This window comes from Crinia signifera, chromosome 6, assembly GCF_055691185.1.
Source record: "Crinia signifera chromosome 6, ASM5569118v1, whole genome shotgun sequence".
In the NCBI taxonomy this organism is placed as follows: domain Eukaryota; kingdom Metazoa; phylum Chordata; class Amphibia; order Anura; family Myobatrachidae; genus Crinia; species Crinia signifera.
In genome coordinates this window covers 201442124-201455473 of record NC_139222.1, presented here as the reverse complement: position 1 = coordinate 201455473, position 13350 = coordinate 201442124, and the positions used below count along the sequence as shown (strand labels likewise).

The following is a 13350-nucleotide window of genomic DNA, read 5'->3' as shown; positions in this document are numbered from 1 at the left end:
ACTGGCTCCTTCGAGCACGGCTATTATTGGCGAAGCCTAGTTCTGCATGCGCCCGCCAACCCTAGTCTGAGGCAACGGAGTTAGGACAGGCGAGGATCCTTACAGTCAGGATACTCCTGTTTAGGCATCGCAGCTCACACAGGTTATGTCTAACCTGTCTGCAAAACTGGAAGCCTATCATAAAAAGAGGGAATTTTCCAAACTATCAGCTTCCACTAGTTTCAAGCCAGCCTGGGCCCAGGTTCTGGTTAGATCAGTAGCGGGTTTATCAAAGCACTCTCTACATCATTAGGGGCCCCACGTTTATCTAAAAAGAGACCTCTGTCTTCAGTGATCCAGTCTGATGCATCGGATGAGGAGGAGTCCCCTCTACTGGAGGAAGGAGAGTTTACACAGGAGTCTGAGGAAGATGTCTGCACAGCAAAGCAGGAATCAGACCCTCTGGGTATTGAGGCTTTGTGCGCCAGGTACTAAATGTTGAAGAGTCACAGCCAGTTCAGACCAAACAGTCCTTTTTTGCTAAAAAAGAGAAATTGACTGCGATATTCAATAATTCAGATAAATTAGATGAAATACTTACATTTGCCTGGCAGCATCCTGACAAGAAATTTCAGGTGGAAACATCAGGAGCCACCTGTAGGAAGAAGGTTGCTGACTGAATGCTTGACAGTACCTTGAAATCCATTTGTATGGTGAATGGAGTGACTCTGTGTCCAGCTATGATTGGTTGCTGGGTGAACAAGACTGTTGAGGCTCTCAATTGGTAGAAGGTCTCAAGGCTGGTAAACCAGTTCAAGAGCTTATTTACCTTACTGAACATATACAAGAGTCAGGGGCATACTTAGGGGAGGGCTCCTAAAAATATTTGTACTCTGGTATCCAGATCTTCAGCAGTGGCAATTTCTGCCCGCAGGGATCTTTGGCTCAGACAATGGCAGACAGATGCTGAATCCAAGAAGGCTGTAGAGGCAGTGCCATTTTCTGGAACAGTACTTTTTGGAGATGAATTGGATTAGTGGATATCCCAAGCAACTGGGGGCAAGTGTGCTTTTCTTTCTTCTTCTGCTCCAGCCCTAGATGCTCCTTTTGACCCTTTTAGCCCTGGGGTTGGGGTAGAGGTCATTCCAGAGGTAGTTCAGCACCTTTTTGTGGATTCCGTGGCAGGGGTTGAGCCACTGCAACAGCTTCACAACAGGATCCTAAGTCCATCCCAAAGCCCAGTTTGTGGTGGAGTTCAATCCCCCCTGGGGGACCCCAGGGTTGGAGCCGTTCTGTAGGTTTGTCAAGCATTTGGACACAATCCTGCCAGGATATGTCCCAGAATTAATCGTTCAAGGGTACAAGCTGCATTTTTATTTTCCTACCTCCAGTTCTTCAGGCTGCTGTGGCAAAATTGGTTCTGACAGGAGTATTGATCCTGGAATCTCCTCTCTATGATTGCAGTTTTGCAGCAGGGTGAGTGTTTGGTGTCTTTGAGGCTTGATTGAGGCTTGTGGGAGCCTTTAGACAACTGCATTGTGAGGGCTGGGCCAATAAAATGACCCCTTGTCTTGTCCACAGTGCTCACCCCCTCCCCCCAAAAAAACATGCCATCTGGGTATCACCTGCCGACAGCTATGGTTTCTGGCCCGGCAATGGAACACCAGCTGCTGATGCTCACTCTGCATATAGTGCAGCGTAGTGTGGACCAAGAGTCCCTTCATCAGCAGCACGGACGTTATGTGTCATGTGCTGCTGATGAGGGTATATAGCAGCCCTGCACTGTGCTGTATGCAGAGTGAGCATAGCCAGTTGCGGTTCCAATTGCCAGGTCAGAAACAACAGCAAGTGGTTTAACTGGATGGCACAGTCTGGAAGGGGAGAGGGGGGCAGCCGCTGTCCCAATTACTGGGTCAGATTACACTGTGAGGGGGCTCACTGTTATTAGAGTTTTCAATCTGTGGGGTGCTTTTATGATACGTGCAAGTGTATATAGACAGCTAGCTGTTTATTTACTAAGATGTGAGTTCTTTTGAAGATATGATGTTGCTGTGGGCAACCAATCAGACTCTATTCATTTCTAGAAGGTGGTAAATAAATAATTAGATTCAAATTGGTTGTTATGAACAACATCCCATCTTCAATAAGTCCCGTACACACGGTTCGATTTTGTCTTTCTATTTGATTTTGCTTATATACTGTAGGCAAAATCTAACGTTTTCCACAACATTCTATCCCGATTTAATCCCAATGCACTGCGGCATTGAAATCAAATAACAAAAATAGACTGTGCAGGCAAGACTATCAAGTACAGATCTGTACTATATAGTCTAAATAGAGAGCGTACATGGCGCCGTGCGATTTGATCCTGATCGAATTGAGATTGAATAGAAAATGAGTGCACTGTGTACGGGGATATAGAATTTTAGTAAATAATCCCCCTAGAGCTTGCAAAAATAACAAACCATTAACGTACAATAGGCTTTTATATCAATAAGTATTTTGATGGCTTTGTCGTGCAAATTTTGTCAGTTTAATTTCTAATGCAATGCTGAGGCTAATGTGTGGTGTATAAAACAGCTGATTGATTAATAAGCCAGAGAATTGATTAATAAACCCTGATGGCTTGCTTTTCACAGAACAACCAAAAGTGTTCTATTTACCACAGGGATTCCCTATTAAAGTAATACACTGCTAGTTGAATATACAGTAAGCTAATTTTAATCTTACTCTATTTGCATAAATTACACAAAAAAAATTTAGATAATTTATTGGCTGCAGCTTTGCAAATGTTTCCCTGAACAATCTGTTTTATGTAAATTGTGTTGAACTCTACAAGAGACCCGTCATTTTAATATAAACCACAATGATGTATTAGTGGCTACTGTACCTGATATTTTTCATCTATTTTTGAATATTTTGAATTCAAATATATATATATTTTTTTATTGTATTGGAATATGCAAAGAACCACACAGAGGATGCCTCAAATTGTTGGAATTTTCTGCATTAGCTCCGGGAAAACAGCTCATCAACGATCTTTCTGATGTAACAAGGAAGCTGACACGTCAATCTCCTCAATTATCCCCTGTCTCACTCTCTGACCATGTGTTTGTGAGATCAGCCTGTGTCTGCTTTCAGTGGATCATTACCTCTGGGAATTACTTGTAATCGAATACCCTTGTGTATAGTACATGAGTATTACCCCATTTTATAAACAACTGAAGCAGATGGGAGACATGAGGAGACTTGCACAATCATTGTTTCTGTGACATGGGACTTCAGAAGAATGCAAAACGGAAGCTCATTCAAAGTTTCATATTGAAATAATTACTTTGAAAAATTTCAACATTTTCTACATTTTAAGGTAATTTCCTGAAAGGACAGCTCAGTCTTATATCTCTGTCCAGGAGTTTTGGAAATGTCTGTTAACTGATTGTTCTCTGAAGTTTCTACGATAATGAATTTATTTTTCGTTTTATAATTCTGATATTTGTAATATTTCCTTCTATATGTTGGGAAATATAATTTCATGATTGTTCTTATAAATGTAATTTAGCGATATATAATCCTGAAATATCTTTGTCAAAAAATACAATTTGTTTTAATAACTTTATTTTGCAATATTTCAAAATCTAGTAGGGCAAAAGGCTCAAAGATGAAAAAGCTCAATATTACCCAGCACTGACCATCTGACCAAAATGGGATATGATAAAAACTTGCCAAAGTATCAACTGACTTCTATTTCAGATAGCACGTAGTATAAGTTTACACATCAACTTCTCAAAACGTACATTACCATTAAGAGGTATATTTAAAGCTCTGAGAGAGATAAAATTGTGAAAGGAAAGGTTCTAGCCAATTCAATTCTGCCTTAAATTTTACATACTGTGTTTGAAAAATGACTTGTGTCCACATCCACTAATGAGTTTCAATTGTAAAAAAAAAAAAAAACATTGAATATTATTTAATGAAAAATTATGATTCAAATCCATGGTACTGTTCACCTTATAAGAGATGTATGTTCAGAACACAAAAATGCTCAATAAATTGAATGTGTGGAAAGTGCCAAAGAATGTGTGAGGTAGGGGGTGACGGAAAACAGTATAAGAATAGGGCAGGAAGGATATTAGGGAATTTTGCCTCCTCTTCACCTTAAGGAGCTACAGTAATTCAACATGGGTCACTAATGTGATAATTCACTGTCTGCAAATGTAAGCAGCTCTGAGGCTTCCACAAATCTATGACTGATGTCAGCGATGACCACTTCCAGCCTGTCTCAGTGGCCCACCCTGAAAACGCCTATACACACCTTAGTTTTTTTCTACCACACCCAGAAAATGGCAGGTTTTCACCCCCAAACATGGCTTTATGTCAATGAAGCTGCTGCCACATTGTGTTTGCGATCCGTATGGATTTTCAGTAGCTTTTTTCCTTACAGCATGCACTTTGCTTACGGTACGCATTTGCTAGGGATTCATGCTGAATTAGCCCCTAAGTGAAGTGTGGGTCCCTTGGCACCAATCTCTTAGCTAGTTTCTCTTAGGCTAGCTAAGTTCTAACAATCTATGGCTTTGGTGGGCTTAAAGTGAACAGGTGCAACTGCACATGCAGGTTATTGCAGTTAAGTTCAATATAAAATATTTTTGCTGACACATAAGGCCATCAACCAAACTACACCAATGTACACCTCTTTGCTTATTTAAAAATATCTCCTAACCTGTCCTCTCCACTCTTCTCAAGATCTAACTCTCTCATTCAGACTCATTATTCTCTTCCATGAGCGATTGCAGGACTTTCTTAGGGCCGCACCCGTTCTGTGGAATTCACTACCACGTGCAATAATACACTCCCCTAGTCTCCAAACCTTCAAGTTTTCCCTGAAAATTCACCTCTTCAGGCTATCTTATCACATTCCAGAACCACTCACTCAACCGTCATAAGCTTTACTATAAAATGATATTCCCACTGTAAAGTCCACACATATCCGCTACATATCTTTTATTTCTTTACTTTTTCATCCTTATGACCCTGGTTCTTTATTGCTGTGATGTGATATTCTAAGAAGCCAACCTAGTACCGTTGCAATCTGGTGGACAACTATGCAATAGATAGCACCTATCCTTATGTATCAATGCCTATAGGTCAGGGCTGGCCAAAAGGTCAATCACGATCTACCCATTGATTGCAAAGCTCTCGCCGGTAGATCACGATCAAAAACCTTGCAAATAGCTGCTGAAGCCTCTGAGAGAACAGAGCCTTCAGCATTCCCAGATATGCATATATCATGATGTCACCCATGCATTGCAAGAAAGAAGCGCCTTTGAACCCATTTGAGGCTGAGCCAGTAGGTTGGCTCAGCAGCAAGTAGACTCAGCAGCGGTGGTACTCGGAGATCTCAGAGGAAGCTGGCAGTCAGAGTGGCAAGTTGGACCCAAGCAGCAAGGACCCTATTTTACAGTAATGGTGGGAACATGCACTACATGTGAGGAGATGGATTTATTCAAGGGGGTTTTCATTTGCTGTTGAGCGGCGGGAGGGAAACAGGGGTCTCTTTACAATGATAAATTCATCCCAGTTGCTGCCTGTGATGGAGTTTTGTGCCCCCCTCAATTTATTTTCAAGTGGGCACAAAACTCCATCACAAGCAGCAAGTGGCATGAATTTATTTTTGTAAAGACACCCCCTTTGCCCTCCTCCTTCCTAAGCATAAAACAATTTTGCATCATTCTGTGTGGCATAATGTGATTTTTGCTCTTACCATGTGGCATAATGTGAATTTTGGCTCATTTCATGTGGCAAAATGTGATTTTTGGCTCATACTGTGTGGCATAATGTAAATTTTTCTCATTCCATATGGCATAATATGTAAGGGGCGTATTGCACTGGGAGGGGGATATTTAGCACAGGGATAGACACTGGTAAATCACTGGTAAGTCAGTGTACAAAAAGTAGTTTCCAGGTTACAAGTGTCTGGCCGGGATGCAGTTAAAATTCCGGCGGTCGGGATCCCGGCATTCAGAATCCCGACGCCGGAATCCTGACCGCCGAAATCCCGGCACTTTCTCCCTCCGTGGGTGTCCACGACACCCCTGGAGGGAGAATAAATTAGCGTGCCGAGCGTAGCGAGGCACCGGGCCCGCTGCGTGGCGAGCGCAGCGAGCCCGCAAGGGGGGGCGATCCACGTCCCCCCCTTGTCGGGATTTCGGCGGTCGGGATTCCGGCGTCGGGATTTTGAACGCCGGGATCCCGACCGCCGGGATATCATACTGAATCCGTCTGGCCACCCCTGCTATAGATAGTAAGCTTGCAAGCAGGGCCTTCCTACCTCTATTATTGTCTGCTATGGTCCAGTTTTGTTTTATCTGTTTGTTCAATTATAAAGCATAATGGAATTTGCTTCACTGTATAAGAAACTGTTAATAAATGAATAATAAATAAAATTAAGTTAATTGTGGTTACGCCATTTCCCAGGCCTTACCACTGGTAACCAATCAGCTGTGACCAATTTCTTCAATATTTTCACATTTTAGTTAGTTCTTGCCAAGCATTCTGGTTTGTCATTTTTTTATGCAGTTCTGCAAGGAGTAACTTAATTGTCTAGTTTTATGATTTCTCCCCCTCTGATTAAAAGCATAAATAAGAAGCAAACATGTAACGATTTAGATGAATGACACATTGGTTAAAGGAAAAAAAGTTTCCCACTGTGTTGATGAGTTGTTGTTTTTTTATGTTTTTATTGTAGCAATGAATAATACAATAAAGCATAATTGTAAATCAACAGTTTTTTTTTGCAGTACATGAGTTTCTAACAGTTCTTTTCAGTATAGAAGTACATGTCCCATAATTATTTAGCAATCATGGGTATGCTGACATTTGTAGTTCTATAAGTGTCAGCATATCCAAGCAGTTTGTGGTGACCAGGATTGCTAGGACCTACACTGATGTGACTCAGAATATGCCAGATCCTTTTATAAGTACTTATACAATCCTTTGATATTTATATAAATCGGTAATCTTTATAATCAATGAGGTAGATGTATTAACCAGCTTCAATCCACCTTCAATCCGCCTGCCATTTATTCCTCGGGCAATGTATGACCCATTAAGCTGCCCTGGTCACTTCACCTGCTTTTATATGTAACATGCTTTGTAAACTATAATTATGTATATGCCATTGAACAACTAAAACAGGGCCGGATTATTAAATTTAATAATTTCACATTACCATTTGATTAAAAGAATGTGTCTGAAAATTCAACCAATGATACAAATTTACATATCAATGCCTTTATTTCTAACTTCCTATAAAAACTATTTTAACATACTGTATAAAAATCATTATGCATAAAAAATTGTATACTGTATGTTACAGAGGTCTGAAGAAATAATGAAAGAACCATAGTGTGTAACTTTAAAAACTGTGTTTCTTCAGACAAATTAGTTTGTAACACAGATACTTTATAGCAGGTATTGTTATCTCATTACTTGCTAAAGGGTCAAATTTGGACTTCCCGAAAAGAAGAATGGATAGAGATTTACTGGCTCATCGAGACAACAAATTACATAAAAATATAAAGACTATTCAAACCCCAGCGACAATTTTTTAAAATTTTACATTTAAAGGATTTTCAAATTAAATTATGAATGAAAAATTGAAAGTTTGCTTCTTTCATCCAATAACAACTTTTTTCAATCCTTTGTAGAATTAAATTGCTATATTAAAAACCTTTTTAAAAGATTTTTCACTATTAAACATATAAAAGCTAGAAATATCACAGCACCTCCTATTCTTCTAGATAAGATATGTAACGATTAATAAGTTAATGTGTCTGTGGCAAGAAAATTGAGATCATGAAAATGAATGCAACATCTTTGTATTTTGATATTGATGTCTAGTATTCAAAGTCCCATTTATATCCTTTATAACACAGTATAAAAGCACTTACACACTTTTAGATAATTACAATAGAAGGTTTTAGAAAATAGTTTGAAAAGTCAAATAAAAGTAATAAATAATCATTTCAACCCATAAGAACAAAGAGTGCTAAAATATCTGTTTGTGGATACAATGTCATGACAAAACACGTAGGCAAGTGAGTTGCATTAACTGAACATATCTGAATATCTACCAGAGGCCTATCACCAATTTATGAATTATTCATGTTAGGAAGTTTTGCTGTCTGATCCAACTACACTGTAGTTTTCTAAAAGGATCAAAAATAAATGATCAAACCTATGAAAGGGGTATTCCCACGGCTGGCAACAGAAATCTTGGGGTCCTGTACAATAATATATCTGGGGCCCCCCACCTAATCCCAAATCCACACAATGCTCTTCTGCATGAGCCTCATTTAATCTTTCGCTGCTCCAGAGCTTGCTTTCAGGTGCAGACTTCTCTCGTTTTAAGTCCTGCTGACCTGGCTCCTGCTTTCTGCTGGCTCCCGGCTGCTGTTGGCCTGTCACTTTCCCAAAAGATCGCTGAGCACTACGAGCAGGCAGGGCTGGTCATTTGCAGAGTGCAGAACAGACGACATGCGCAGGCGCAGTAAAAGTACAGGGGCCAGAGACTGAGGCCACAGCGGCAGGTACTGCTGTGTGCCTGCGGCCCCAGGCCATGTGCACACACAGAGTAGATGGCTCTGGTGCACACACAGTAGACAGCAGTGGCACACAGTGAGTCTGTCAGACTCAGCCACACACAGATGGCGCCCTTCAGATCACTGGGGCCCGTCACACTTGTCCCCCTTGACCCCCCCTGTTGCCGGCCCTGGGTATTCCAAGGGGATTTACCAATGCCCGTAGATTCACAAACCATTTACTAATCCACCAATGGGTTACATACTATACCTCTATTGATACTTTGTAACCTTTCATTCTACTATTTGTACAGTAAGTGACTTTTTGCAACCTCAGATTTGACACTTTAATATTAATTTTGGACATTTTTAAATATTAGCTGGCATCAACATACATTTGTGTAACATGGGATGTCAAGCACTATATACAAACAGGACTAGAGAAGTAGATTAATATTTATGGTCTGATTTCTTGTTCTTTGGTGGATTGCATCAATTAATTGAACTGCCCATTGCTTTCATTATGTCAAACAAATATTGTAAATAATTTTTAGTATTTGCTGATTACAGATTTTGGGCACTGCAATGGTGACCAAGTTTTGACAAACCTTTATATGGGCCAATTAGAAAATTGGTTCAATTGATGTGGTGATTGTGGGACAAACCTAATCCTCTATAAAATAAAATACATAACTGGCATGTTATTTGGTAAGGTGACACACAATTGATCACTGATTTCATTGATAATATAAAAATTTGTCTCCCATGCATAAATAGGTATTTTAAAAGGAGCATACTAAACTAATTTTAGAGATTCACTCTTAGACAACAAGTTAAAAAGTTCCCACAAGAATGTATTTAATTAATTTTTAAAAATATACAATTATAAGCTCTAACTTGCCAATTTCTTCTATATATATGCTGTAAATTAGCTGTTGACATGACTTTACAAAAGATTTTCTAGTGTAGTTATCATGGATTTTATGGCATAGGACACATATACTAAGAATAAAAAGGATTTTAGCGCAAAGGTACTGTGGTTAGTATTTTTTTATTTATTTAAATCACAATATCACTACATATATTGGGCCATACAATTGGGCCATACAATTGTGCGACATCTCAGACGGAAGAAGTCACTCGCAATTCCCCCCATTGAGCCACCCTGGTACCTCCTGGGTGGCAGGACCACATACGCTACTCATGCAGTAATTTTACATACAATGTATCATATGGAATCTCAGCCAAGCCTACCTGGCTTGGCCAGCAACGTGACTTATTTAACTTGCAACCTGTGCCATCTTTAGGCTCCTATGTGATGCTCAGGGGACTGGGAATCGCATCAAACCTAATGTCAATCACATACGATTTGGAGGCTTTTCATTTGACTTGCATAAAAAGTTATCAAATTGCAAGTGAATCGTACTAGTGTATGTGCACCTTAAGTTATTTGAGTGTATTCTCTTTTTAACAATCATTAATGACCAAATTTAAATTCCAAATTATTACGTTATGCTTTCTGAGTGCGGACCATTATCTCTTAGCTGGCATCAGATGTTAAGAAGTTTAATTTCACTATTGTTGGTAAAGTACAGTATTGTTTAAATAAATTGCTAAACATAAGCAAAGAAAAATAACATTTTATTTTTTCAGGCAAAGATGACCCAACAGATGCAAAATCTACAACTGACGCAGCCCAAAAAAATTAGCGCCCCTTCTTCACCAAATGCAGCCAAGCGCCTATATCGCAACCTCTCTGAAAAACTAAAGGGCAGCCACTCATCCTTTGATGAAGCCTACTTTAGAGCAAGAGCTGACCGTTTTCGGAAACCCTCTGTTGTAAGTAATATTTCCTTATTACTTGATAAAATTAGTGATAATTTTATTTTTATTTTTTTTAATAACAAAATTATGTTGTTTTTGTCAAACCTGAGATTTTTTTATTATGAGTAAAGGTTGAGTATCGCGTATCCGTGCATCCCATATCCGAATTATTCCAAAAACCGTGGGTTTTGGAATAATTCGGATTTTTTATTTTTTTTTTTACCCCCCCGAACCCTCTTTTCATACTTACCAAGTCCCCGGGCGTCCACAGCAGGCCTCCGGCATCTTCTCCAGGCTCTCCAGCGGTCCCAGGAATGCATTGCACGAGTGTGTGCGCGCGCCGGTGACGTCACCGGTGCGCGCGCACACTCGCGCAATGCATTCCTGGGACCGCTGGAGAGCCTGGAGAAGATGCCGGAGGCCTGCTGTGGACGCCCGGGGACTGCGTGGAGGCCGAAGGACCACCGGACACCATCAGGGGACAGGTAAGTATGCTAAAAAAAAATTATTCCAAAAACCGTAAAATTCCCCTATCCGAAATACTCGTGGTCCCGAGCATTTCGGATAGGGGATACTCAACCTGTATTGCAAATATTTTCTTTGAATGACAAATGCAACAATTCAATGTACATTACAAAAAAAATCAGTTTTACTTAGGTGACTGGATATTTATTTAGAAATCTGTGTGTGTTTAATGTTCAGTACATTGCTTCTCCACCTAGTGGTTAATGCTTTCCAGGAAAACATTGAAATTAAGCATTTCATATGCAAATACAGAAAAAGTTGAAAGGCAAAAAGAATGTCTCTGTGTGGTGCACCAGAGGAGTTTCGCAATAAAATTAAACTTTTATTCAATCAACTTATAAAAACAGTAGCGAAATAAAAGACACATTATATATATATATATATATATATATATATATATATATATATATATATATATATATATATATATATATATATATATATATATATATATAAAGACATGGACATGTCCATTTAAAAAGGATGGGTGAGATTTAATAGGATGAGAGATTCAGAAAGTGAGATATTTGGTAAGAAATCTCCAGTTTTTTTAAAGCAGCAATCATTTACACTTCAAAATCAAACTGTTTTTTTTTTTCTATTCGGAAGTCATGCTTCAGCAACATGACACATTTATCCAATTAGGGTACCTCATAACATATATATTTATTTGTCATTAAATCAATTACTTCCTAAATGACACTTATACACATTACTAGCACTTTAGATTAACCCTTACATCATGTTAAGTTAAAATACTTAATTGTTGCCCCTTTACCTGTGTTTTATGTATGCATAATATTTTTTAATTGCAAGGCAAATGCAATCATTCTAAAATGTCAAATTGTGATTTACACAGCAATGCTTCCAATTAAACCTGTGAAAAGAGTTTAATTAATCACTAATTCTCTAACTAGAGGACTGGATTGTATTGTGGTCAGCTGCGAGTGTTTAAGGTGCAGCCGTACTAATTGGGCGATCCGAATGCCTAGCGCATGAACCATTGCCTTCCGAGAACTGAAACTTGCTTATTGACATTGCAGATTTCTGCCGTGTTGGTTCGCTTGCACTGGGTGTCCGGTCCGAATGCATGCCTACCACTGTTCGAGCACTCCCACTTGTACGCCCAGATTTGCCCACTTTGAAACTGTGCCCTTGTGTATGCCCATATTACGCCCATATTTCCCGAGGGAGTTTGGTGGACATTTGTAGACGGTATTGGTGAGAACGAGTGCGAAGACACTGCGTTGCACATGCGCGTTGCGTTGCTTACGCATGCGCAGGTAGCTACAAATTGCCATACGAAAGAATTCGGAATGGATAACACCAACCAGAATAAGGCCCTCTGTTCTCTATTACACAGCCAGTTCCCTACCCATCTACAAATTATTACCCCTAGTCCAAGTTCCTCCATTTTATTTATCAACTTCCTATGTGGCACTGTATCCAAAGCCTTAGCAAAATCCAAGAAGACCACATCCACTGGATTTCCATTATCAAGGTTTTTGCTGACATCCTCATAGAAGCCTAGCAAATTTGTTTGGCATGATCAATTTTTCACAAACCCATGTTAGTTAATACTAATTAAGTTATGAAGATCTAAATATTTTTGGATACCATCCCTTAAAAATCCCTCAAATAGTTTACCCACAATGGCTGTTAAACTCACAGGTCTGTAGTTAGCTGGGTCGACCCTTTTTCCGTTTTTTTTTTTTATATTGTTACTACCCCTGCTATTCTCCAGTCCTTTGGTACCCTATCCGATGAAAGTGAGATCACAAAACATAATACAGAGGGGTCACTATTTCCTCCCTTAATTCCATTAGAACCCTAGGATGAATCCCATCTGGGTCTGGCGATTTCTTTGTTTTGATTTTGTTGAGCCGCGATTTTAACTCATTTGTCGTGAAATCGGTGTTATGATCTAGCTTGTTCGTCCCATTTGTGTTACCTGTATGCTCCGCTGTCTGCTTTTTCTTTATCCTCTGTAAAGCTTTTTCTATTGATTTTGTTTAATGGGCCTAAGATTTCTTTAATTTTCATTTACTATTGATGTATTTGAAAAACTTTTTTGGATTGGTTTTGCTCTCATCGGCTATACGTTCTTCATTCTCCCTTTTAGTTACTTTGATTACCCTTTTACAAATTTTACTTAATTCTTTGTACTTTCTGAATGCCTCCTCATTCACATTATCCTTGTAAAATTTAAATGCTTGTGTCTAATTGTTAATTGCTGTCCTCACTTTTTTGTCCAATCATGAGGGTTTCTTCTTATTGAATTTACCCTAATTGCATTTTCGGATGTATTTAATAGTTAGTGATTCGAGTAAATTTTTCAGTGTATCCCACCTTTCCTCTGCATTTTTTCCCTCAAAGAATTATTTCCACTCAATTTCTTTTAAAGAATTCCTAAATAATTCAAAGTTAGCTTTCCTAAAGTTTA

At 39.1% G+C, this 13350-nt stretch overlaps 1 protein-coding gene across 4 annotated transcripts in view; it reads left to right on the top strand.

Annotated features, from left to right (window-relative positions):
* The window catches only part of ANKFN1 (ankyrin repeat and fibronectin type III domain containing 1), a 402168-nt gene that overhangs the window by 13775 nt on the left and 375043 nt on the right, over window positions 1–13350 (top strand). For all 4 annotated transcript variants that reach the window (XM_083148639.1, XM_083148638.1, XM_083148637.1 and 1 more), the window contains exon 3: window positions 10212–10397. In XM_083148639.1, coding sequence (XP_083004765.1) covers window positions 10218–10397 — 180 coding nt within the window. In that variant the 5' untranslated portion in view covers window positions 10212–10217. The remainder of the gene's footprint in view (window positions 1–10211; window positions 10398–13350) is intronic.